General features: G+C 38.4%; 1 protein-coding gene across 1 annotated transcript in view; it reads right to left on the bottom strand.

The window, feature by feature from the left end:
- The window catches only part of slit2 (slit homolog 2 (Drosophila)), a 90,657-nt gene extending 80,316 nt beyond the window's left edge, over positions 1-10,341 (bottom strand). The window contains 4 exon segments of the mRNA XM_051116686.1: positions 89-160; positions 6,214-6,285; positions 8,044-8,115; positions 9,099-10,341. Coding sequence (XP_050972643.1) covers positions 89-160; positions 6,214-6,285; positions 8,044-8,115; positions 9,099-9,256 — 374 coding nt within the window. The 5' untranslated portion in view covers positions 9,257-10,341.
- Positions 10,342-14,027: the final 3,686 nt, after the last annotated feature.

Genomic DNA, 14,027 nt, shown 5'->3' on the forward strand with positions numbered 1-14,027 from the left:
AACTGAGAGAGACAGCGAAAAGGAGAGAAAGGGGGGTGAGAAAAAAAAACAAGGAGAGGAAAGAGGGGCTAAAAGATAAAGGACTCACAGTCTGAAGAGTTTGGTCGTGCCCAGAAACAGCAACTCCGGAAGAACCTGAAGATTATTCCTGTTGAGACGCCTGCAAACACAGACACACGCAGCGACATGAAATCACACAAAACACACAGTGGTGCAGTTTATGTACATTCACAAGAGCGAAATTCAGTGACTGTGAGGCATCAGAAATTGTATGAGGTGTCAGACCTTAAACTGTTTGCAGAAAGTCTAATCTAAAATGTGGAGTTGTTTCCTCACAAAACCGACTGCATTAAGTTATGTATCAACTGGAATAATCTACCCCAGTTTCATCAGAAAAATATGAGCACAGTAAATATTGTGAATAGATTCCATATGAAACTTCAGATCTAAATGTTTACAGAAATAAGCACTGATTGTGTTATGCTCAAGAAAAATACTTCAAACATTTAATGTTGTAAAATATTTCAATTCGGGCCTGCCAGTCGTCAACTTGAGCCTTGACTGTGTGTGTGTGTGTGTGCGTGTGTGTGTGTGGCTGGCAGACACTGTCAGTGTGTGGGGGCATCTAGCAAACACACGCAGACAAAGAACAGCCCGGAAAAACAGATGTGGGAAAAACAAACAGAACGTCTCACACAAAGTGAAGCGAAAGAACTTACAGTGCAAATACACACAGACACACACACACAAATACATATGCACACACGTCATGAAAGGAAATGATGCACATTTGCTTAAGTTCAATGATAATTCAGTGATTAAAAACTAATCTCTTGCTCAGTTCTCTGACATGGTAATATTCCCGACTAGTGCATGTATAATAGACATTATGCATGACAATCAGCACATATATAATACCCACTGCGCATATTAATGAAGAGTGGCGCCACTGCTGTCTGTGTGTTAGATTAATGAGGCTTGAGATTAATCAATAATGTTTTTAATACCAGAATACAGATCATTCAGAGCAGCCTATTAAGCTTGCAGGTTCTGCAAACTTCCACGAGTCTGCTGATAATGGAAGAATTTTAAAATAATACAAGCACCCGATCGATTTTTGCACTCTGACGTCAGCATGCGAGATTGACCACATGTCAATCACACAAGCTGAAGTTCTAAAGTGAACTCTGCCTGCACAAAGTACGAAACCATCAAGCTTTCACTCTCCCTGGCTGTTTTTACGCCTTCACTTTCTGTGACACACTCTCGCAAACACTCGCACACTCAGACACAGCAGCCGATGACATCATCGTTCAGCTTCTGGGGTTACATCATTCCATTTGAATATTTAATGAATGATGAAATAATAACGAGGCACACAGTGCTGCACACTCCAGAAATGCCCACGTGTTTCACTCAGGCACAGAGGACAGCCTTCCCTGAGGACCCCGCTGCAGAAAGACACAAAGACACACACACACGGTGCTTAAAGCGAATAAGATCGACCCTTAAAATAGACGAGTACACACAGACACACACACTTACAGATAGAAATGCACATAGTCAGACTCTGACACACACACACATGCACTCACAGTCATTTCCAAGGAGGCCCATAAAGTGAGATGACTTTTAATGCCAAAAAACAGGCAACAAGACTGAACAGGGGAAAGAATGAATTGAAAGTAAGTGTGAAGACGCACACAGCTACTGTAGCGTAAAGCAGACATGATCCGCAATCAATCACAAATAGCACATGAGATAAGTTTATGGCTTGGTTTATAAATCAGAAGACTCAGACGGGCCGCCCACAGTCTGCTCGCTGACAGCCTGATGCATATTGCACACAAAACTGGAATGCACTTTCTTCATTTGGCAAGCACTAATCTGATTGGCTGAATCTGCATGACTTCCTTATATGAACAAAAGTCCACAAAGGACACAAAGTCAGGTATCGGCCTGATACAATGAGGGCTTTTGATAATGAAATAAGCGGATTTGCGGAAGTTTTCTAAGACAGTGGTATTAAATGTTTGATAGATATTCAGCCTTTAGTAGCAAGTTATCTTGATATTCACAGTCAGAACTACATGTTATTCTTCGATTTTGAAGTTGTTCACTCAAAAAAATGCTGGGTTAAAACCCAAATATGGACAAACCCAGTGACTGGGTGGTTTTGGCCCAGTGGTTGGGTTACATGTTTGACCCAGACTTCTGGGTAGTTTTAACTCAACTATTGCTTAAAAATGACCAGATTTTTTTGCTTAAAATAGCTTGGAAATTGACATAGTATTAGACGTAGTAGATGTCACATCACTTGCAGCTCTGCGCGCATAGTGGTGGCAGAAAAACACTGGTAACAAGTGAGGGGAAACAGGTAAACTCCATGGAATAAGAGAAAAAAACATTTTTTGTGCCTTTTGATGCCAGAATCGGAATGCAGATCATTTTTATAGAATACTCTCGTCAAAGACGCCATTTTAAATTAAATGCAGACATTTAAACGGACAGACTATTAATGAAAATACAAAAACATATGCTGTACGTAAGGTATGCATTGTATTAGCCCTACAGTTACAGCATGACTGTAGCATAATATTTAGTTCTATTAACATTTTACATAACATTTATTTATTTTATCTCACAATTCAGACTTTTTTCTCACAAATGCAAGTTTATATCTCCTAGTTTGGACTTTTTAACTCAATTTAACTCAACAATAGTGAGTTTGTCAATTCTGAGGGAAAAAAAGCCATAGCCAAGGGGAAAAGAGAGAATGATGAATTGTTTTTTCTTATCAGAATTGTGAGATTTAATCTCGGAATTACGAGAATAAAGTCAGAATTTTGAAATATAAACTGAAATGTACTTTACTTGTTTTTTTTATTTTTTTTTTTTTTTTTTTAAAGTTCTTCTATTCCATGGCTTCATAGACTACTTGAAAACCATCATTTTCTGCAACCAGATAGGCTCCGCCCACAAAAAACGTCATCACTGTTTGCAAACACTGAATTGGTCTCTATGTTTAGTAAAAAAAAAACATTTTTTAAGCTGGATAAATAATAATTAAAAAAATATATATTTAATTGCTTATTAATAAATGTTCAATGTTTAATTATTGCTGATCCCTCTAGTAATTATGTGTCTGAGCTTTAATTTACAAACTATTTGGGTTAATTTTATGCCAGCCATGCAGTCATTTTAAACAATAGTTGAGTTAAATAAAACTCCCTAGAAGGTTGGAAGCATCGATTTGCTAAGAACTAGGTGATTTTCTCAATATTTAGACTTTTTATTTTTTTTGCACCCTCAGATTACAGATTTTCAGATAGTTGTATCTTGGCCAAATAGTGTCCTATTGTAGCAATCATTACCATACATCAATGGAAAGCTTATTTATTCAGCTTTCAGATGATGTATAAATATCAGTTTCATAAAATTGACCCTTATGATTGTTTTGTGGTCCAGGGTTCATTTTTACAGTATTTTAAGGTGTGAACAACTGTTCATGGTAGCAACAACACCATTATTTAATTTTACACAGGTCTGGTATGAACTAAAGCATTTTAGATAAACCCACCCCTACACTGCATGTAAAAAAAAAATACAAAAACAAAATACAAAATAAAACAAAAAGTGCTTCAATTACACAGCTATTCCTGCGTAAATGGGCATTTGAAAATGAGCTGCAGTGTGGACCATATGCCGTTTTAGTCAAAGATCTGCCTGCATAAGACTGAATCAGTGACCATGACAGTTTTCAATCTCAATCCACACGCCATTAGCTCACAAGCAACTACTAGCCCAAGTGTGTGCTTGTAAAGAAATAAAAGAAAAAAGAACAGCAAAACAAGCTGCATCACAGAGGATGAGAGGAGATGAGAATGAGAAAAAAATCTCATTCTGGCTCGTTTGCTCAAGTCCTTCTCTATAGGCTTACTTTACCTGACTGCATTGCTCATGCCCAGCAAGCCGTGACGAAGGGTGTTTGTGCGTATATGTGTGTGTGTGTAAAAAGGGGGGTCATACGTGGAACAGAGTCTCCACTTTTCCTCCCTACAGGAGGTCGTCACACCCAATACCTAAATGCATCCCCAATACGCATACACACACACTCTCTCTCACACATATTTATGAAGGGCCTTTGGTAAGGGCATTATAATGCCTGTGCGTTCTAATCCTCTCAGCTATGCAGTCACCCTCCAGCATTAGACTCCTGCTTTTGTACCGGCACAGTGGGACTGATCTTACACACTGACTTTAGCTGTGCTATTCAGCACTACCGCTAGCTCCTCTATCCCTACACTTATCACTATAAAGAGCTATTCATCGCCACCATTCGCCCGCCTAACCCTTCAGTTATGCCAACACTGCACAATTTGCGCCAAAAGCAAGTTTGCTATTATTACAAGCTATTACCAGTTAGCTGTACTCTGCTTTATGAGCTATATGTCACCGTACAAAGCCGCATTCACCGTTAATGCCGTTGACCCTTTCGCTAGTTAGCATTCAGAGCCACACGCAGCTAACACAAATCCTTTATTAAACTAAAGTTATCATACTCGTGAGTGAATTATATGTGTTTCTCACAGAGCTGAGTTGGCAAGAGCCTTTTGTGGTTCAGCTGGGCTGGTCGCAGTCATTAAACATTTCCTCACCAAATTAAAAGGTAATGACTAGCAGAAAAATAGGATAGCAGTGAGCAGGTGATTGACTGAGCCTCACGCAGCGCAGCTTTAAATGCCAGTTCTAATGTGACTGTGTGTGCAAACCAAACATCTGCCAGTCACCATTAGGCGATGGTAATTGACAGTCAGTCATCTTAAAGTAAGATGCTCTAATCTAGACAGTAATCATGATCATGCAATAGCATAAAATAATGTTTAAACTCTCCTCAGGAGAGAAATAAGCTTTTATAGGGAATTTAAGATCCACACGGTCTTTATAATACATTATTGTACTGCACAATAATCTTTATTAATTGTAATACATTATTAATTACCAATTCTCCTTGGGTTCCTTCGAGAATTTGAAATGGGTTTTAGAATTTATGAGCTAGTGTGCAGTTACTGAGTAAAAAAAAATCATAATGTATGAGTAAAATAAGATCAGTAGTGAACATTATGTGAAGAGAATATTTACCTATATTAAAAAAGTTACACTTTAAGTTCATAACATCAAATGTTAGTACATAGTAGTTAAAGACACTTCATATAAAGTGGGTCATCGTATAAAGAGTTTTGACAGTTGTACCTGAAAAATGAATTTCGAAAGCATTGTTGACTTAAAATCAAGTCCCTAACAAGTTACCATCTTAAAAAATGTATTAACCTAAAAATGTGCTTCATGTGGTAACATCTAAATCAATAAACTGATTTTATTCAGTTTAAAAATACATCACTGAAGCAACCTACCACTTTCTATAGTGTACGTAAGGACTACAACTGCAGGGATTTGAGTTTACATGCTGGACGAATCAGACAACCGTAGCAACTTGTTAACCACAGACCTTATTGTACTCATAAATAGAAAGCTGCTGTTCTGAAAACCCATTAGAAATTCCTCAGGTGAGCTCATGGCTCAAAAATGCTAATTCTGTTCTGTGTTTGCTCTATATTAATCTGTCATACTGGTTCGTATCATACTATATATGTACAGAATTAAGGGAGATCTGCAGTACACCAAGTGCACCACTTTAAGAAACTGACGAAACCTAAACTTTTGTCTGAGTCAGTGACAAAGAGATAAAGGCCATCTGAATGAATATGGTTTGAAAATGGAGAATAGCTGGGGGGTAAAAGCTTGAAAGAAAAGGTGGTGGTGGTGGTGGGGAGGGGGGGGTTCCTTAAGAGCGTAATTCCCGTTTCCATTCCAGCTTCCAGTGTCATTCTCTTAAAGGGCTGTGTGTGCTAGAGTTAGTTGCGCATGTGTGTGTTCCCCTGAGGCTGGGTTGGCTGTCAGACAAAAATGTTGCTCCATGAAATCCTGACCCCAGTGTGCGCACACACACATGCCCACAACACACAATGTCCACCATTAATGTATGAAAACACACACTTGATTGTGTAATGTCATTTTGTAATTAATTGTACTCTGCAGGTCACACTGTTAATGTTAACTCACAAATACGCTACTGACTTTTAGCCCTACCGGCCAGTGCAGCATATCTTATGTGTGTGTGAGAGAGAGTGTGTATGTGCATTAGTCACTCACAGTCTTTCCAGCTCTTTCAGGTCCTGAAATGCCCCTCTCTCAATAGAACTTATCTTGTTCTCCATTAGCTGCCTGAGAATGGAAATGAAAAAGAGAGAGAAAGAGAAAGAGACCAAAATAAAGATAAGTCACTCATTGCATAAATTTCAATGATTAAAACAGTTAATATGTCGGGGGATACTTGGCTCTTTCATAGAGAGCACTTTGCATTTCAATGTCCGCAAATAGTTTTCACAAACACCATTTTACAGGATATCTCATGATCTGAGACCCTCCTCTCATTTTAAAACCACCGTAAATAAGTGCTTTCAATCAAGTCTAAATACAACATCTATACTTAGACTATGATTTAAAAAAACAACATAACTGCACCATTTCCTTCAGCTACACTGCCGTACAAAAGCAAAGCGCTTGTCGAAATTGAGTGAATTGGCTGAAGTCGGGTGACACACAGGTTTTTCTCGTCTGTGCCCAGATTTAGATTTTAGAAACAGTGTGGCAATTCATATCAAATCACTAAATCAAACAACACTGCAATTTTTCCCAGCTTTGGCGCAGTTACTGTGGTTTGTCTTTTTATAGCAGCGCATTACAACATCACAGATACCCAGGTGAACTTTCATGCGAATACCCTTGCAGTATGGGAATCATACATTTATAGCATCACATTCAAAGGTATACTGATGCATTATTTAACCCTTCCGCAGCTGGAAATTGACCCTACATGAGAAATCACAGTTCACAAGTCCCAGTTTTCTGTTTGACTGAGCATGTCCATGAGAGATGTCTGCAAAGGATGTCTGTGTATGTCGGTTAACGTAAGTTGATGTTAACTTTAAGTATACGTCATAAATCTGTAGTAGAATACCTTTAAAATGGGTCATAATTGCCTGCAAACACACAGAACACATTTTTTGTTGTTTATGTTTTTAATATGAGTCAAGAACATGTTTTGGCAGTTTAGATGAACTTTGGAAATACAAGTCATTTCAGTGATGATTATAAGAGCAAGAAACTTAAGAGAGAGAGAGAGAGAGAGAGAGGAAGAGAAATGAATGCGTCTATGAGGGAAAGGAAAGACAGACAGAGAGAAAGTCTTCAGCTGAAATACTACCCTCCAAGTGGGAGGGCAAACCTGTTCTTACATGAGCTCTCTATATGTCTCTCTCTCTAACACATACATTCACACCCACACATTCCATTTCACACACATTTACATTCACAAAATCTCCTGCTCTGTCACAGCCTCACACAGAGACAGAGAGGAAGACAGAACCGAAAGATATAGACAGGCACTTCACATTCCGATAACGCAATCATTTTTCAGAATAAATGCTGTCTTTGTTTGACAATCATGGGCACACTGCCTCGTTAAGTTTCACCGTTCAAACTTGTTTGCTCTAAGTGAGCGAATACTACAAGTGCTTAACCTCCAATGAAATCCAGAACAATGTATTATGTGACAAGTAATGATATTTTGCCATAACGATGCTTTCACTGGCATTTATTTAATAATGGGACCACTGGGGACCAATATGTTTGCTGGATAATGGGAATCTAGACCAAAAAAAATCTGCATATAAATGTGTGTGATTTATATTGAAACAATGACATTTAATAAAGATGTTTTTAAAATTAGCACAATGAACAGGAAATATTCTATATTTGACGTATTTTAACTTTTTTTTGTTGTTTGTGTGATAAAGTCAACATTACGCTTTTTGCATGCAAAATACACTTTTTAAACATTTTGGGTGTTATGCATTCTAAACAAAACAAGAAAACTATAACGAGTTATTAACTAGTTCTAAAAATTACTTCAGTACTTACAGAACTCTGAGGTGCCGCAGTCCCGCGAAATCTGCCTTGGTGATTTTAGTCAAATTGTTTGCATTCAGGTCACTGTGGAAAGAAGAATGGAGGTGAAATGATGAATAATGACTTAGGTATTTAGCCATAATTAAGAAGTCTAAATTAGTCCATTAAGTGGTAAATGATGCTATGAACCATTTAATTTTTTTTTTCTGCCCACTTCATTACACTGGTCTTCACTACAATGAATATCACGTTCAAGAGCATGCTAGATTGCTTAAATTGTCTGCATTATCACCATGCACCATCCGTGAGTGTATTTTATCATTAATGAAGTATGTGCTAGACTGTGGATGAGTTCTTAGCAGGTTTCTAATTGAATTCTGGTCAGGGTTCAGGAATCCTGACCAAATTATGTTGGTGTCATGTAGCTTTTGAAACCTGCTTTTTTAGCCTATATGACAGCTACCCAGCCAAAAAATGAATATTATAGTTTTAAACATGCAGAGCATAGGCCAGGAGTGATTGAAATTCTATTAATTAAGTGAAAGACAGAATTTTAACTGCGTCTTTGGCGTTCAACAGCTTCTCTGGCTCTTGCTGTCTCAAAGCAGCGCAGGTTGTGTTTAAACTTCATGCCAGTTTAATTAATGAATCCCACTTCAGAAAGACAGTCAATGTAAGAGACAGATAGAGACATGCGTGAGTGGAATAGAAAAGGACACTCTGGTATTGTTCTGATGACAGCACTTCAAAAGAAAAAAAGCATGTAACAGAATAATATTAATATATCATTCGTGTGGCTTATTAATGCACACTGTTATAAAGAATTAATAACAGACAAGAATAAATAATCTTATATAATGCATATTACGAATATATATATATATATATATATATATATATATATATATTAAGTGTATTTGGTCATGCTGTGTGCATGCTGAATTAATTTAAAGAGATAACTATCATTTTAATTATTTTGTGGCTTAAGTGTATAATAATTGCACACTACTATAGTAAAGTACTGGTCAGTGTAATCGTGTTAATGTAGCGTGTTTCGGCGCACTCACAGTCGCTCAGCGTTGCGGGGAATGTTCCGCGGCACGCTCCGCAGACTCTGCCCGTGGCAGTCCACCGCTGTCCCGCTGCAGGAGCACTGAGACGGGCACGACTGAGCCCCAGCCCCGCCGAGCAATGCACACAGCACCACTGCTTTCAACACAAACATCACTGCAGTTTCCTCAAGTTCTAATAAAACACACGAAATTCCCGGTGCGAAACAGTTGCGCCAAAGCAGGCGCAGGAGTTTTAAATCCAAAAAGGAGAGGAGTCACAACAAATGATCTTTGAGAACAAACAGCACTTGTAATCTCCTCCGGCTGGAATGTTTTCCCCTTCTTCTTTACAAAGGGAAACAAATTACAATTCAATCCAGATCAGCTCCCATCTGGGGTCTACGTAGTCTCTTCTGTACGGGGACGCGAGTTTTGAGTCCAGATCCAGACGACTGCGCCGCAAACCAAAGTTTAAACTAATCCCGCACGCGCATTGTAGCTCTGCGTTTTTGTTTTGTGGCTCCTAAAACACCTTATGCGCACAGTAGACACGCGTTTGGAAACGCGCACTTGAACAGCCACCTGGTGATAGAGATGCGGTCATACACATCCAGCAGAGCTGATCTTCACGTGCGCTTAGAGGGTATTGATTAATTAGGGGTATTGATCTTGCGCGCCCTCACGCATCCATCATGTTGTCACACAGGGACAAATCTGCTTTATAAATCCAAGTCGGTGCCGGGTAAAGTCCTGGGTGATCCTCGCTGATCTGCCTTTACTCGAATACTCAATCGGAAGTGTGTGTGTCTCTCTGGCACCTGATGGCGCGGCTGTGTGTGTGTGTGCGTGTGTGCGTGTGTATGTGTGTGTGTTCAGAGCAAAGGCGGCGCCTCTAGTGTGGAAATAAGCCCCGCACACCGATAATACTCGGTAACGGAATCACACACAATTTCTCGATCCAACACGGGTACCGAGTCCAGCCAGAAGACAGTCAAAGCCCGTCCTTCAAGCTTACTGCACTGAGACACCTCGGACTTTAAAGAATCATTTATAACATGTTATCTGACAGGTAGGAATATAGTGTTTTTAAAAGAATCCCGAAGTCATGAAGTTGCAATCTAAATGGGCTTTTCCTGGAGTGAGTGAATCAGATAATTCCCATGCATGCACCAATGCAGTGAATGAACTCCTGTGCTTTGGTTGTCTCCGTTCTCACGCTCGGATTAAAGTTGTTTTAGGTGAAGTGCGGCTCTCGGACACGGGATTCTCTCTCTGTCAGACTAACATGGAATTGCTCTATATACACCGGGAGCGGCTCCACCCCCTCGATCCGCCCCGCTGGCCGCATGAGCCTGAGCCGTCTGCCTTCTACGGCACTGGCGCTCTAGGGACATGAACAGCTATCACGAGCAGTCTAAAGACGGTAGCCGATGCGCAAGTGACGCACAGAGAGCTAACAAGTGAGGCAGCATCTGTTTCTCTCTCACACACACTGTTTCTTTTTCTTGTGAATGAGGAAAATGGATGGTTAGCTGTTTGGTAATTGCAGGGAAGTTTCGAAACTGTCCAAATCAATCTAAGCTGCTTGAGGAGATTACAGATGAGTATCTACAGATCTGAACCCAGATTCCAGTTAACAACAACAGGAACCAAAACCAGAGAGAGGTGGAGAGTTTTGCCTGGAAGACACAAGCAAACGAAGGTAGCAGGAATGACCTCACTCACCTTCTCAGTATAGACCTGCAGGGTAGGGAGAGGTCAAGGGTCAACTGCAGCTCCTGTGGAGCTGAAACACACAGTTACACGCACCCACATTAATCTAAAAAATATGTTTTTGACCATTTCATTCATTCATTCATTCATTCAGTACACAGTTGTTTTAAATTTATAAATGTTCCTTATTAAATTCCTTACTACTATTTATTTTAAAACCAACCTACAATACTTCCTTTACCTGTTTGTCAAGATATGCTTCTAAGTATCAATGTGGGGAACTGAGTTTGAGGTAAAAACGGGTTTTCAGAAGAAAGCAGGTCGTTTTAATTATCTGAATAACCATTTTCCACTATAAAGAACCTTTTGTGCAAGAAAAAGATTTTGTGTATGTTACAGATTCTTCACTGAACCATATTTGCTAATAAAGAACCATTATTTAAAGTGTATAATATAATGTTAGGTATTGTGGTAGATCAATGGGTTGATTAAGGTTGTGTTAGAGTGGTAAGTTGAGTAAGACATATACTTTGTAATATGAGGTATTAGAGTAGATTGATGGTTAGAGTAAGGTTATTGAGATGGGTTGGTAAGTTGAGTAAAGTGCTGAGATATAATAAGAAATGTGAGATATTGAAGTAGATTGGTAGGTTGAGTCAGGGTCATGGGTCATTGGTCATCCCTTAAACGCACAGGACAAAATGATTATGAGTCCCCTCCCCCAGACCCAATGAGCTGGCTATAGCATGGGCCTCACAGAGTCTGGGTTCTCTGTCCGTACTGATGTAAATTTAGTAATGTGAGGTACTGAGGTGATTGGAAGCCTTACCCTATGAAGCATACTGTGTAATATTTGACATACATATTTAAAGGCCTGTGTATTATCTGATCCAAACTTTGCTGAAAACACTGTCATACACAATTGATATATTATACTTTTTTTAGCAAGTAAAAGGCCTTTTAGGATAATTCTAAAAATGTCCCCCTTCAGGTTGTGGTACAACTTTCTTTTTGCTATGAGAACTCCACTGATTTTTATAAAGTAATCATAAGAATAACTTTGATACTGTTATTGATTTCAAGATGAAAACATAGTGGACTGAAGCAACTTAAGTTTACTTCATTACAACATTGTTTAGAAAATCATATTAAAATATATGCATTGGATATGATACAACAGGCTTTTGAGGAATGTTTATTTGTACATTTCTCATTCATCATATTGCTTTGCATTATATGTTTTGCCTCAAACAAGCTTTGATCATAAAACTAAGCATTAAAATATCATCTTACTAAAACACATTACTTGTAGAGTTAGAGTGCCAACTGATATTTATTTTATGCAATTAGTCTATACTGTTACTTGACTGACACAACAAACTGTCAGAATTTCTTCTTACTTCTTACTGGCCATACAAATAACAACAACAACTGCACCAAATTCCATATTTTTGCTCAATTTTTTTCAGCATTTTCAGAGAGTCAGAGAGTCAGGCTTTACATCTACAAGGAATAGTTCACTCAAAAATGAAAATTTGCTAAGAATTTACTCACCCTCAACCCATCCAAGATGTAGGTGCCTTTGCTTCTTCATCAGAACAAATTTGAAGAAATTTAGCATTACATCACTTGCTCACCAGTGGATAACCTGCAGTGAATGGGTGCCATCAGAATGAGAGTCCAAACAGCTGATAAAAGCATCATAATTATCCACAAGTTTTAGAGAAAGATCTACACAATAATGAATTCCCTTACCTAGCTAGGAGTTTCACCATCTTAAATTTTTTCCACTTTGTGTATGCCATACCATTGTATACACTCACTTTTTGTTGGCCTTTCTGTCTTCTGGATTCAGACCTTTACTGTTTCTTCAGCCGTATATGAATAACTGTCACATTTTCACTCTTCGCATCACCAAATAACTCTGCGATACTATGTAAAATCTCTTCAACCTTCAGTGTAAACCATTCAGATGACTCTTTTTAAAAAATACAGTTTGTTTCTTAATGTGTATAACTTTTTAAATTACTACTAAGTGCACCTGTAAAGCATTATAAAACAGTAAGTTTTAGTCTTTGAACATGTCTAGTTTCTGTTTAGGCTACATCTACATTAATCTGGATACATGTGAAAAAACCTCATGAAAAGCTCACTTACATGACACAGACAGGACAGACATAAGTTTTCACGCAATTCTTCTGTCAGGATCATTTTATTTATGAAAATATCCCACCATTCACTGGCATCCAGGTCGCACTCACTCACTATTATATGGCTGATCTAAAACGCAGCTGCCCCCATGTTTTGCCGCAGGACAGCCATTGTGAGTAAATTCTCTGTCATCTTTGCAGGACTGTAATATGAAGAGTGTAGAAAGTAACTTAACAGTGTGAAAGTAGCACATAACTCGATACTGGTATAAACATAGATAACTATTGGTACAATATGCGTCATGTGACTAAACATGCATCATCACTTATAAAAGCCTATATTTTCCCAGTTCACACTACAATATGAAAACTGCATTCATTATCCACTTTGGAGAATGTTTTCAAAAAGTTCTATTTTCCTTGATGGAAGGCACTTGACGGAAGTGTAACAGTCCACTAGTCTTTTTTTTCTCTTGGCTTTCTTTTTTTGTAGAAATATCATGTTGAAACTGTAAGTTATTAAATAATTACTCAATCATCACACTCTGAGTCATATAGTGTGTTTGAATCTGTGCCTAAAATTAACTGCACTAACTGGTCGGTACACTATAGCAAAATGGTTACAACTACAGTTGAAACAGTAAAAACATGGCACAAATTTGTGCTATATTTTGTAGGTCAGGTCAAGTTTCACAAAGCAATACAAGGGATATTATATAATGTAGGGTAATGAAGTAAATTGACAGGTAAAGTAAGCGTACAGAAGTATATTTAGTAAAATGAGACACTGTAATGTTAGCTCTTTTAAATACAATGACAGGTATGATGACAGGCGACAACTGATAGCTCTGATCTGATCTGCTCTAATTACCACTGAACACCAGAAATGTGGTATTGAGTGTTTCTGTGAGCGCTAAAGAGATGGAAAAGGAAGTGTAAGCAACTAAGAAACTGAGAGTAAGTTTACAACCTGTGTTTGTTGTAATTTACAGTTGTTTAGACTGCCGTAAACACATTTCCAGATGGACGTACACTGCACACTGTCCTTCTCTGTGAGTGTGTGTCTGTGTGTGTGTCTATA

Source organism: Labeo rohita, chromosome 1 (genome assembly GCF_022985175.1).
Source record: "Labeo rohita strain BAU-BD-2019 chromosome 1, IGBB_LRoh.1.0, whole genome shotgun sequence".
Lineage (NCBI taxonomy): Eukaryota > Metazoa > Chordata > Actinopteri > Cypriniformes > Cyprinidae > Labeo > Labeo rohita.